The sequence below is a fragment of the Canis lupus genome, chromosome 4 (assembly GCF_011100685.1).
Source record: "Canis lupus familiaris isolate Mischka breed German Shepherd chromosome 4, alternate assembly UU_Cfam_GSD_1.0, whole genome shotgun sequence".
Lineage (NCBI taxonomy): Eukaryota > Metazoa > Chordata > Mammalia > Carnivora > Canidae > Canis > Canis lupus.
In genome coordinates, this window is record NC_049225.1 from 28,432,735 (window position 1) to 28,446,603 (window position 13,869).

The following is a 13,869-nucleotide window of genomic DNA, read 5'->3' on the forward strand; positions in this document are numbered from 1 at the left end:
AAACATCCAGAGCACACTCAGTGATGTCACGGGAGCTGGGGACGGGGGGAGCACAGCATTCCCGAAGAAGGGAGGAGCAGGGGAGAGGTAGGAGAGAAGGATGCAGTGCGGAGGGGCAGTTCTCGCCTACCTCAAGTAATTGATCCCCGTACTCAAGGCCAGCTTGGTGAGCGATGCTCCCCCCTGTCACCTTGGAGACGTAGACCCCGCCTTTCTCTCCACTCACAATGGAGATGCCCAGTGGCTCCGAGCCCTTCTGCAGCTTGACATGGCGTGGCTCCTCCACATAGGGCCTTGGAAGAGAGCCAACAGTGTGGGGACTCGGACACAATGGAAAGGTTTGGGGCAAATCGGAGGTCAGACATGCAACCAGCTATGCAGAAAGGGGCGGGAACCGCCAGATGCTCCTCTAATGACACAGCTGGATGGGAATGTGATGACCCCCACCTCTGTATGGCAGTGATACATATTCCCAGAACCTCATGCAATACAAACACAACACCCCCCAATGACCACAGAAGCACCCAGCCCCAAAGACACAAAGAATGGTCCTTATAAACTATAAACACTGACAGGCAGGGAGAAAGCACAAAGTTTCATAATACGAGAGGAGTTGCCACAACAAAATGTGCTATCCACAAACCCTGGTGGGGTTTCAGGATGCCCTAGGAGGAAAAGAAGTGGTTCCTGGGATGATAGTCACCCAGAAGAAATGATATACAGTATCAGTTTTTATATTTACCAGTAGAGAGTGATGTACAATGACCATGGAAATTAAGCCACTGCAAACCCAAGCCATTAAAAAGGGAGCGGGGAGGCTGGGAGCAAGGCGAGGACCATGCACTTGCTGGCCTGGGGGGAAGCTGTCCACCGTGCCAGGGCACAAGGGCACTCGGGCAGGGGCCTCATGTCAGGCCAACCTCAGACTCCTCAGGGAGGAGAACCTGGGCCTGGTGGCCACAGGCAGTCTCAGGAGGGATCTGTGGTGGTGGAGACACCTGGAAGGTGCAAAAAGTTAGAAAGAAAAGAGGGATGCTCAGAAAAGGAGGACAGACGCCTAGAACCTAACAGACAGAAAGGCACGCAGGTGATGCTGAGCCGCCCCGTGAGGACTGTGCTGCACACTGCCCTAAGCTCTTCCTCTCGGGACAAAATTACAGCCAAAGGCGGAGGGAGGAGCCAGCTGGAGCAACCCATCCTTGGGCTGCCCTCCCGAGCACAAGGGTAGGGACAAGCTCACATGGTGATGGGCCGGCAGGCTGCTGAGCTACCTCCTTGCCCGCCACCCCTCACTACCCAGAGGCACAGCAATCTCTCAAACTCAGCCTCAGCCTGGGACCCATTACCCAGGGCCCAGTCCTCTGGCAGCCTGAGATGAAAATCCTTCTGACTTGTCCCTTCACTTCTCCCACCCTCTCTCTGCTTCCCAAACTCACTCATGCCGCAAGGCCCTCTCTGATCCTGTGGCTCAGACGCTTATCCCTGGCCTGTAACTTGCAGACCCATCACATACCACAGTGCCAGGCAGTTTGGAGTCGTAAGAACCCTTAACCAGCAGCAACCCACACTGTCCTCATACCCCCAGCCGGCATTAAAGGACAGCATGGCAGATGCAGGCAGAGCTCATTTTGAGTCTGATGCTCCTCAGTTCTCACTGAAAACCCCTTCCTGTGTTCCACCTCCAAAACCTACATCTATCTCAATAAAGCAGCAGGTAGCTGAATCCCAGTAAGCATCATACAAAGCCATTATGAACGATACGGATCAGGATTTACCAGCAGGGAGAGATGTGTGAGCAGACAGGTGAGCGTAATCTCACTTCTATAAATCTGTACAAAGATGCATGGCCAATCACGCATGGAGAGGTTCCTATGAAGGACCCTTCTATGAAGGCACCTCCAGGTGAGGGGACTTGGGACAATCCTTACTTTCTGATCTTCTAAACGATTTAAATCTCTTATTAACAGCGGCACCTGGGTGGCTCAGTGGTTGAGCGTCTGCCTTTGGCTTAGTCGTGATCCCGAGGTCCTGGGATCGAGTCCCCACATCGGGCTCCCCGAGGGGAGCCTGCTTCTCCCTCTGCTTGTGTCTCTGCCTCTGTGTGTGTGTGTCATGAATAAGTAAATAAAAATCTTAAAAAAAATAAAAAAATAAATTTCTTATAACATGCACAAAAGTTTTCTCAGAATAAGGCTGTGTAGTCAAAGAGGTTTATAAAAGCACGCTTTGTGATATTACAAACACCGTGAAATGAGAGTGTTCACGTACAAAAAGATGCAAATTATAAAACAAGCCTTTAAACATACACACATATACACTTAGCAAAAGGGGAAGGGCAACTGAGGAGATGACACGTGACTTTTCTTCTTTCTACTTTCCTCATCTTTCTGGATTCTGCTAATGAGAAGTTACATGATAATGTACTTTAGAATCAGGGGGAAAGCAGCTGTCTTTCCTTCAGTCGGGTCACACATGATAACTACGCCTCTGACCGGACAGGAAGCACTGTGAGGGCAGGAGCACGGACACTTGCCTCTCCCAGAGCAGGCCCTGTTCTCTGGACGCTGCGGGAAGCTAACTATGGGGACACCTGATGGCAGGTGTCAAGGTCCTTTCTGCTTCTAAGGAACCCGCCTGAGTTGGTGGAAGGTCTCACTCCTCAGTGACCTGAGCTGGGGTGAAGTGACCCAGGACTTGGGGCGCATCACGTGGGTGAGATGTGCCACATGAACTGCATCTGCATCCCCTACTGTCCTATAGATAGTATAGGAGCAACTTCTATGTTCCAGTTAATATTCGCTGGTTGTCCGGGGAGTTGTTAGGTTGTCTTACAAGTTCAGATGTTTCAGTTCAAATCATTTTCTTAACGCAGAGCCCACCCTGCAGGGTTCCTTTCACGGCTCACAGCGATGAGGGCCCTCGGCATTCTGGATTTGAGTGGACAAGAGTGGCCCTGTTCCTTTTAAGTGATTAAATAAAAGCAAGCTCCTGTTTAATCAGATCTCCTGAAGACTTATAATCGAGATAGGACCTCTTAACTAGAAATACGATCTGGTCAGTTCTACTCTGAAGAACAACAGAGGTGGGTGGGGTGTGTAGAGCTTGTAGGGGGAGTGAGGGACCCCTTAGAGGAGGCACGTCTGGACTGATTCCAGCCTCAAGCTAACCTGAAATCTCCGCAGACTGGCCAACATTTCAAAATGAACGACTAGATGGCTAAGCCACACTCTTACGCTTCACATACTTTTTTTCTATGCATATTTTATTTCACGATAAACAGCTTGGGAGGGGACAAGTGGTACAGGTGTGTTCTGGAGCCAGAAAGCAAAGAATAAGAATGAGCCCTGATTCTAAGGAAGGCAGCCCAGTCCCCAGGCATGTGACCTAGACCAGTTACTCCAACTCTCTGGCCTCAGTTTCCTTATCTGTAAAAGATAACTGATGACAATGATGATGATGATGACGATGATGCTCATGGGTCGCTGTGAGGATTTCACAACTTTTCACATGGAAAGTGCTTAATCCAGGGCCAGGGAAACAGCGCATGGTGCCACCACATCTTCACCACCAGGTGGTCCCCAGCGTCACTTGCTGCAGCTCAGCCCTCCCGTGGACCTCCCATGGACCTTCTGCAGCAGGAGCCCAGCCTGCTCCTCACCTCGCCGTCTATGGGCACCCCACCTCCTGGCACCATCACCTGCAGGGGGTCCTGGTGAAAGGCTGGGGCAGCACGCCAGAGAATGCCAAGTGACCCCAAGCAGAGCGGTCTCACCCTGGCATTGACTCATTTGGAATCCTCCCACGCGCCTGCTTCTTCTACCAGCAAGGCCCCTTCCCTCCACCAAGCCCCGGCCTACTGTAGGGATGTGTCGCCCACTGCCGTGCCCATGGTACAGATGCCTAGGCGTGCTCACCTGTCCTTCCTCCGTTCCCCGAGGGCCGCAGGGTTGACGGCAATTCTGGGCAACGTGGAGGCTGAGGTCTGGGACTGGCTACAGGAGGACAGGGTGTCGATGTTTAGGGGTGACTGTGGAGGCGTGCTGCATTCCGAATGCGACAACGAACCTGCAAAGGTTCAAAGGTGCAAAGCAACTTGGGCTTTGCGATCTCACATCTCCGTTCCCTTGTGGCCCAGGCCAAGATGGAGATGCGATCCAGGCACGTGGCTCCACGCCTCGGCCACACCGTATGGCCTCGAATTCAGATGCCGGGGCTCCACGCAGCCTTTCTACCTAGTCTAGCCCCACGTCACCAGGCCTGAGCCTGGGCTCACCCAGCACGCACAGCCTGACTGAGATGAGGAAGAGGTTACGCGCTGAGCCCAGACGCTGAACGACGAGGCCAGAGCAAGCCAGCAGGCGAGGACGGGGGTGTGAGTTCTCACCTCTATCAGAGCCCACAATGGACCGAGGGTATCTTGGCGTTGACGGGATTTTAATGCGTTCCGCCTTGAACTGCAAGTTGCTTGAAGACCCTATGGTGCCATGAGGGGACAAAACTTCAGGCCTGGTATAAACACCACCCTCAGTCCTTCACCACGTCAGTGCCTCTTAGGGAAGAGGCAGTCACAACAAGTGCAAAGCAGGCCCTGCCACTTCTCCCCAAGGGGGCCTATGTGTGAAATGGTCAAGAAAAGCAGATGCTCAACACCCGGTTATCTGAGTGAACCGTGCAGGCCTGGACAGAACAGGGTCACACAAATCTCACCCTAGCCCCCAAGTGACAGAGGGGACTGCCCGCCTCCACCCCAAGTGGCTGGAAGCGGCGCCACCTGAGTCTCTTTATCAGGCAACTGCTAGTCTCTGCCTCTGGGCTGCATTCCTCACAAGTGAACAGAAACCCCCAGAATCACTGACAGGCTCAGAGACAGGGAGTGAGGCTTGTGGGCCAAGGAGTTCCCTGGAACAGCCGTATGCCTGCCGGGAAAGCCTAAGAGACACAGAGGCCGAAGGAGACGCTCTCTGGGCAGCATGGGGCCACCCTGCCGTGGAAGCAGGGAAGGGCCTGTGTGGGCAGGCGATATGGAGGTGGGGCCATGAGGATGGAGGTGGAGAGGGAAACAAGGCTAGTACCCCGCTACGGTGAGAAGGCTCTAGTGGCACCATTACCGAGGCGGGCGCTGGAGGGCAGAGAGTTGGACCCGTGGGAGGCTCTCATATCTGAGTAGTCGCTGCCAGACCTGTGGCTCAGGTCCAGGCTCAGGCGTCCCTGGTGCTGGACGCTGCAAGAGAACCACATAAGTGAGGTGCTTGGGAGGAAGACCAGGGCTAGAGGCGGCCTGGGCCAAGGCCTCCCGGAGCCCACAGAAGCCACCTGCCGGTAGCTGGGGACAGCAGACTGCCATGCTCAGAGGCAGCATCCAACGAGGGTCCCGCCCACAGAGAAAGGGCTGTGCAGGTAGAGGAGTGGCATATCTACTTCAGCCCTGGACTGGACTGGCCTCACCAGGAGCAAGGGCTTCCACAAGGGCTTCCACCGGGAAAAACAGGCCCTGAACCCGGGGCCCAGAGAAGTGGAGCCTCTTCTCCAGGATGGGCGGGAGAGGCTGGATGGACAGGGACCTGCACACCTCACTCAGGCCAGCTGCCAAGAACAGTGGAGCGCAGAGCCCAGGCTTCACCCATCTCGGGTGGGTCTACAATCAGACCCAGTGATGCCCTTTTCTCGCTGCGTAATGAGACATCTCTTCCCCACCTAAAGCCTAGACTAACAAAAACCCAACCTCTGCATCATGGCCGTAGGATCTGTGCCCTACAACCTGTGCTCTCCTCCTGACTCACGGCACCTGGGCCAAGCTCCCGACTCTGCCCCAGGAGCCCAGCCCACTGTTCCCAGGGATCTGGGCTGTGGCTCCCACGCCTGCCTTCCTGGGGACTCCACCTAGGTCTTGTGCAGCTGGCTCTCAGCCTCCCGATCTCGGTAGCATCCCCCTCTTCCCCTCTTCCATGGGCCCTCCCCTCCACCCAGTCCACTCTCCACCCTCTTCCAAGTCGCAACCTAGCTGGTCGCCCTTTGCTGCAGCCTTCAGAGCTACTCAGCACCACCCAGTACCCCTCTGTTCACTCTTCTCATCTGCCTCCCACTCTCAGACATAAACATCCCATGAGAAGCAGCTCACTGATTACGTCCTCCACTGTATATCCCCCCTGGAACTACGACAGTCCATGCTACATAGTAGGTGACCAATTAGAACTTGCAATGACTGAATGAATGAATGACCTTGAGCCAGCCCATTCACCTTTTAAGGCTCAGTCTCCTCATCCACAAAACGGAGACAACAGTGCTCACGGGGTTGCTGTGGCCTTTAAATGAGATGAGGTTTACAAAGGTCCCAGTACACTGTCTGGCACGTGAGCACTTAAGCACCAGCTGCCATTACTCTCTCTCTCTTTCTCTCTCTACTTTTATAAGCTCCGTGCTGGTGCATGAAGAGAGCATCCTCAGACTTCACTTTTCCTGGGGCCCCAGTGTGGCTCTAATCAGCCCCTTCTCGGCCTCGCAAGGACACTCTCTGCCTGCAGACCACTTTATGCACCAGTGGCTGTATGTGCACGCGGGCCTGGCCAGCCAGGGTGCAGGGAGGTGTGGGCTGACTTCACATACCTGGGATGCAAACCCTGGGGGCCGACCTCTCTGGGCACAGGCGGGGAGCTGCAGGGGCCGACCCGGTGGCTCCGCACGGTGTAGATGGGGTTCCTTAGGATGGAACTCACAGTGGTGCTCGGGGTCATACTCCGGGGAACGGTGCCTAGAAATGGGCTGGGTAAGAACGATCATCCCACAGCCCCAGGCCTATGCAAGCTAGTGGCTTTCTCCACCTGTACAATGGAGGAACTCACTTTACTGCTTCCTATTTCCCAGGCTACAGTGGGAAGAAGGTGCTCTGAGAAGCTAAGAAATGTCCCTGATATGACACTGAACATCCCAGACAGGGAAGCCACTGCTCGTTCTTTGGACCTCTGGTCTGAGGACACACAGAGGCACCTTGAAATGACTGCCTCCGCTCTCCCTGGGACCAGCAGCCCTGCGAGGCCAGCATGAACCCTCCTCGCCGCCCAACGACTCACCCACAGATGCCCTGCCAGGGTACAATGGGGGGTTGCTGTGCCGGCTGGAGTGCCCTGGTGAGTACGGGGACCATTCCTGGAGCTCTGGGCAGAGCTCTCCACTGGCCGGGATGCACTTCTGTTCCTGCAGGACCAAAGACAAGAGACAGTGGCTGGAAGTGGAAATGCACAGGTGTCTGCAAGCCTGTGCCCTAAGCACTAGCTCTCCCACTGGGACACGTGACGGGACAGTCAGGGAGGTCACTGCCCATTCATGTTGCCTTACATACCTGGAAGGGAAGAAATTCCTTCAAAACTACTCTGGAAGAAAACCACAGAGAAAGAACCTGTTCTCTCAAGTAAATTATGCACAGGAGGTAGGATGCATGAGGCCACCAGGCACATATATAGAACTGCTCCTCCAAACTTGCATGGCTGTGTGAGGGTCTTTGCCTGCAGAGAGTAGCACGGATTTGTTCTCCAGCTCAGAGCAATTTCTCCCACCTGGAAATGACTACAGCACCCACAGAAACAAGCCAGCCGCCCCCTGCTACCGGCCAACAGAGTCACAGGTGCTATCGCGGCTCCCCACATCCTGCCAGGCAGGTCCAGGTCACCTGCTTTTGTTGTACAAGTTCAAATGCTTCTTGATGAGAAAGCAAATCAGACACCACACCCGAGAAAGTGTTCCTGTCTTGGCATCATATGCCCATTGACATGTTTACCCCCCACATCCCTTTCCAATCTCCTGAGGACGGCTCCTTCCTGCCGGCATCCACCAACCAGCCCGCTCCCCTTTCCTTGGTGGGTGCTCAGGGCTCAGCACCAGGCTGGGGACACCAGCTCAGGACCCCTCCCCACGCTCCCGCCCCCACCCTACCTCCAGGAACTGAGCAGGAATCACTACTGGAGCCAGCTTGGGCCGAAAGCTAGGAGCAGACTTTGGACGACGGCGCTTCTGCCCCAGCTCGTCCATCTTCTGGGAGGTGAGGTCCCCGTCACAGGACTTCTTGGCGGGCAGGTAGGAGGAGTCTCCATCCCCTTCAGGGTAGTAGCTGGAAGCAATGCGGACCCTGCCCTTGCGAGGGGGTGAGGTGTGCGTGGGTTCCCCAGGATCCACGTCAGGGGGCAGTGCGCTCGGGGGGCTGGTGGACGGGGAGCTGCCCACCAGAGTGGCCTCGGACTCGGAACTGGTTTCCAGTCTGTGCTGAAATTTAATGGAGTCGCTCCTCCTGGGAGGTTTTGGGGGCGTCAGAGGCCCCACCCTTTTGGAGGGCTGGGGGGAGTGAGCAGACCCAGGGCCAGGGAGCAGGTAATCTATTTTGGGGGGAGTCTGAGGACGTTTGAAAGTGTTAGGGTCGAAGATGGACTTCCTTTGCTTTGGCTTCTTATAAACAGAGAGCTTCTCGGGCCCTGCCGCAGAGCCGAGCACCGCCTTGGGCCAGGTCCCGCCGCTGTTGGAGCCCTCAGGGTCGGCCTTATCCAGGGGGGCCTCGGCCGCCCCGCAGGGGCCCACCTCAGTCTCGAAGGGCAGCAGGGGTCGCCGGCTGCGCACATCCAGCAGCCCATAGCCTCGCTCCCCAGAGGCGTCTGAGCGGAAGGAGCTCAGGCTGCGCTCGGAGGCACTGGGACAGGCCTGGGGGGAGACCGGGAAGGGTCCCCCAGGAAACGGCTTATGCAGGAAGGAGCTGCTGCCTCCCGGGGGGCCCAGCTCCCGCCTGTCCTCCAGCCTGTCTGCGTAGAAGATGTCCGTCTGCGTGGAGTTATTGTGCTGCAACAAGCTCCGTTTATTCTGAGCCTGGACCTCGGGGCCATGGGCTCGGACACTCAGCATCTTATCAGAGTCCTTGATGTTTTCAAAGATGTTCTGGCCACTCCAGGAGGAGCTCTGAGGGAACACCTACGTGGGGACGGCAGAGAGTGAGAAACAGGGAGGAAGGCCACAGAACTAGCACCGCCACCGAACGCAGTCCCTGCAGGGGAAGTGAGGATCAGCAACAGTCCACACACCCCCCAAAGACGGCTGGCCCGATGCACATGCACGCGCACACACATGCGTGCACGCCTGTCCCTGACCGGCGAGGCTCTCTCATGGCCCTGGCCACCATGAACCATGGGAGAGACTTCCAGCACCATCTGCAGCTGCCAGCACAATGCCCTACCTACATTTTAATAAAATAGTTAAGTAAAAAAGTAAAGGGATGCTCGGGTGGCTCAGAGGTTTTGCACCTGCCTTCAGCTCAGGGCTTGATCCTGGGGTCCCGGGATCGAGTTCCACATCAGGGTCCCCACAGGGGAGCCTGCTTCTCCCTCTGCCTGTGTCTTTGCCTCTCTTTCTGTGTCTCTCATGAATGAATAAATAAAACTTTTAAAAAATAAAAAAAAGTAAAGATTAAAAAAATATCTATCTTGTAGTACATTCATAGGATTTTAAATCATACAGCAACAAAGAGAAATGAACTATCAAGCCACAAAATGACAGGAAGAAAGCTTAAATGCATATTACTATGCACAAGGAATGCATAATTCCTTTGAATTGGAAGAAGCCAATTCAAAACGGCCACATACTGGGTGATCCCAACTGTGACATCCCAGAAAAGGCAGCACTATGGAGACTGTAGAAAGATCAGTGGCTGCAGGGACTTGGGGGAAACGGGGAGGAAAGGTGGAACTCAGAAGATTCTTAGGGCAGTGAAACTAGTCTGTATGATACTATGATGGTGGATACACTTGTCTGAACCATAGGATGTACAACACCAAGAGTGACTCCTGTCAACTATGGACTTCAATACTATTATAGGGGCACCCAGCTGGCTCGGTTGGGGGAGCCCATGACTCTTGATCTCGGGGGCCCCAGCTGGGTGTAGAGATTACTAAAAAATTAATAAACTTTATAAAAACATATTACATTGATACTAGCTCATTGATTATAACAAATGAACCCCACCAATGTAAGCTGCTAACAGCAGGGGAAGCAGAGCAGAGGGCTTGGATGAGAACTCTTGAACTAGCTCACCTTTTCTGTATCTAAAACTGCTCCCAAAAAGTCTGTTAATTTTAAGATCATTAATTTTTAAAAACATCTCTTAATGAAGTGAGTGGGCCTATTTTTCTCAACCTTCTATCATAAATCCTTTCAACTACGTATAAAAGTTGAGAGAAAAGTTCAATGTCCATAAACCCACCATTTAGAGTCAACAATATTTTACCAAATTGTCTGTTCTTTATCCACACTGCAGAGCATTTGGAAGTAACTTAAACATTATGACATCCCACCCCTAACAACCTTACCATATACTTCCCCCAAATAAGGCCATTTGGCCCTTTAACCCCAATACCATCACTGTACCCAGGAAAAATAACTACTGAGTTCAGATTCAAATGTACATCACTGTCCTCAAAATGTCCTTCATGTCTTGTTTTGGTTTTTAAACCAGGATCCAGTCAGGATTCATGCACACCCTGCACTTTATAAATCAATACCTTGTTTTCAAGGACTCCCAGCGATGCCGAGTAGCAGCTCAGGTATACGGAGCTGAGGCCTTGCCTGCCCCACAGCCGATGAGAGCAGAGCCGGTGTTGGGTGGGGGCCCTTACCTTCAGGAGGGAGAGGGTCAGGGAGTCCTGGCAGCTCCGCAGCAGAGATTCACACTCATTCAGAGATTTGTTGTCCAGTGCAATGCCATTGATCTAGGACCAGACAGAGAGCCTGTGAGGCCCACCACTGGGTCAGCGTCTCTGCCAGTCTGTTCTGGACAGTGGGCCTGGCTCTTCTATAGAGTACCCAAGTCTGGAGCTGGCAAAGGAGAGAAAGCGCTTCCCCAGGAAAGCCTGAGAAATCCAGTTAAGGGGCATCTGAGGCAAAGAAAACACACGGCCTTAAAATCATGCTAGGGGCAGGTGCTTGTATAATTGGGACCAGAACACCAAGCACCCCAGGGGGGCAGCCAGGCTTTGCTGCTGCCCACCATGCGAGGTGCTGACTACGGCTCAGAACTGCTTCACGCACAGAGTGGAAAATAAACAAACACATCTGCCTGCCAGGTCTGAAGACTTAAAAATGAGATCATGGTGGGGCGCCTGGGTGGCTCAGTCAGTTAAGCATCTGTCTTCAACTCAGGTCATAATCCCAAGGTCCTGGGGTCAAGTCCCGCATTGGGTTCCTGCCCTGTTTCTCCCTCTCTCCCTTGCCTTGTGTTCTCTCTCGCACGTGCTCTCTCTCTCAAATAAATAAAATCTTAAAAAAATAAATAAAAATGAGATCATGGTGTGGAAGGCCTTTATAAACTGTGAGGTGTCATGTGAGATGAGATGGTATCATCACTGTTCGTGAAGATTCTCATAATCTCTTAGGCCTCAACCTCTGTCCACATTTCTCACTGATATGTTGCACTCTTTTAAATAAGCGTATGCATGACAGTGAATGGTTAGACTGGGATGCACCCACCCAGACCACGGAATACTGCGTCAAGAAAATATAGCGTCAAGAAAAACACGCTAACAGGACCCTGAGCACCTGATGGGTCTCATGGCAGCATGCTGGGTGGAACAGCTAATCCCAAAAGGACATAAACCATATGATTCAATTTATGGAATGTCCTCGAGATGACAAGATTATACAGATGGAGCAAACTGGCTGCCAAGGGTTAAGGAAGAGGGTTGGAGGGCAGAGTTGTGGATATTCCTATAGAGGGGTAACACGGGAAAGACCTTTGTGCCAGTGGAACAGCGCTGTATCTTAATTTTTTGGTTGCTGTTACTTAAAACGTGATAATAAAATGACGTAGAACTACACACACACACACACACACGCACGCACGCACACGGTTCCCGTATCAACCACCCAGTTTCGATATTATTTAGTCATGTAAAAGGTAACCTTTAGGGGAAACTGCATGAAGGGCACATGGGACCTCCCCGCACTATCTTCACCACTTTATCTATTTTTCAATATTATTTATTTAATGTCACAACTGAATTATTTCTCTATTTCAAAACCAAAAGTTAAAATTTTTTTTTTAATTTTTATTTATTTATGATAGAGAGAGAGAGAGAGAGAGAGAGAGGCAGAGACACAGGCAGAGGGAGAAGCAGGCTCCATGCACCGGGAGCCCGACATGGGATTCGATCCCGGGTCTCCAGGATCACGCCCTGGGCCAAAGGCAGGCGCTAAACTGCTGCGCCACCCAGGGATCCCTCAAAACCAAAAGTTAAAAAAAAAAACAAAATAGGCAGAGTGATTATTTTGGAGTGATGGATTAATTTGGTAGTTCTTTTCTTTATAACTTTTCCACATCTTTTTAAAGATTATATCTATTTATTTGAGAGACAGAAAGATCAAGCAGGGGGAGCTGCAGAGGGAGAGGGAGAGGGAGAAGGAGGCTCCCCGCTGAGCAGGGAGCCCTATGTGGGGCTCAATCCCAGGACCCCGGGGATCATGACCTGAGCTGAAGGCAAACGCTTAACCTACTGAGACACCCAGGTGCCCCAACTTTTCCACATCTTAAAATTTTTCAAAATGGCCATATTGCTTTCAGATTCTGACATCCCCCCAAATCTGAAAAACATTGGCAAAGATGGGAAGCAATGAGCTCCCTCACACACCACAGGTAGGATCAAAAAGACCATGATTTCTTTGACCACACAGGGAAAGATCATGTCAAATATTAAATGCTGGTGCCCACTGATCCAGCAATCATCCCCCGCACATTCCTGTGGGTCTCTGTGGAGGGATGTAGCAGCGGCCTTACAGCACTGCTTGTAGAAGCAAAGATGACCTGACTGTCCACCGGGGGAACCGGTTAACAGCTTGACTTGCTGCCACGAAGGAATATGCAATTACTGACATGATCCCCGTGGAAGAACCCTCCAGGGCACACTGTGCGACACAAAAGATGAGGTTAGCAGCTGAGTATATTATGATCCCATCTGGGGGAAAACAGAAGGAAGGGAGGAAGGGAGGAAGGAAGGAAGGAAAAAGTGGGAGGGACACGTGTTTGTCGTGTGTGCTTCTGTACAACTGGGATTTTGTGTGTGTGCTGGGGGAAAGGGTGTGACTTCAACTTTAATGAGTCAGTTAGAAATACTAATTTAGACTCAGTAATCTCACAGCATTTTGGGGGCTTGGTCACCAGGGATGCCATTGGGTGTCCCCAAAAGGGACACATGAAGTTTATGGCAAGACTATCTGCAATGGCGGAAACTGAAGACAACGTATTACGTGCACAAGGAGGGAAGCTTTCAACTACAGATCACCACGAGGTTGATAAACATAATGAGGCTCACTTTGGAAAGATAACCATGATGTGGAATAGCAGGCTGATACCACTATCTATATCTTAAAAAGCAAACAAAACCCAGGAAGCTTTATCTGTGTATGTCAATTTGTATGAGCACTCATGGTCTGGCTAGAAGCACTTCTTGCAACTGGGGGCAGAGCTTTGTTTTCTCCAGGGATAGGATTAAAGGGGAAAAGCGGGGATTACCACTTTACATATTTTTATATTGAATGAATATTTTATGGCATGTAAGTCTTACTCTGGTGATTAAAAAGTAAATATAAAAATAAATGGATCTAATGTTTAATTACAAAATTTTTAAAAATCATACAAAAAATTAATTAAAAACCACATACAGATATCTTCTTTTTAAAACTGGTATAAATAGGGACGCCTATGGCTTAGCTGGTTAAACATCCGACTTTTGGTTTCAGCTCAGGTCGTGATTTCATGGGTCATGAGACTGAGCCCCACGTCAGGCTCCACGCTCAGTGAGGAATCTGCTTGAGACTCTCTCCTGCCCCTCCCCCCATGTGCACACCCTC

General features: G+C 52.0%; 1 protein-coding gene across 5 annotated transcripts in view; it reads right to left on the reverse strand.

Annotated features, from left to right (window-relative positions):
* Positions 1-13,869, reverse strand: part of DLG5 (discs large MAGUK scaffold protein 5) — a 119,439-nt gene that overhangs the window by 18,038 nt on the left and 87,532 nt on the right. For all 5 annotated transcript variants that reach the window (XM_038534453.1, XM_038534452.1, XM_038534455.1 and 2 more), the window contains 8 exons: positions 10,644-10,736; positions 7,927-8,946; positions 7,068-7,191; positions 6,604-6,748; positions 5,109-5,221; positions 4,385-4,474; positions 3,915-4,065; positions 131-293 (listed from right to left, as the gene is read on the reverse strand). In XM_038534453.1, coding sequence (XP_038390381.1) covers positions 131-293; positions 3,915-4,065; positions 4,385-4,474; positions 5,109-5,221; positions 6,604-6,748; positions 7,068-7,191; positions 7,927-8,946; positions 10,644-10,736 — 1,899 coding nt within the window. The remainder of the gene's footprint in view (positions 1-130; positions 294-3,914; positions 4,066-4,384; positions 4,475-5,108; positions 5,222-6,603; positions 6,749-7,067; positions 7,192-7,926; positions 8,947-10,643; positions 10,737-13,869) is intronic.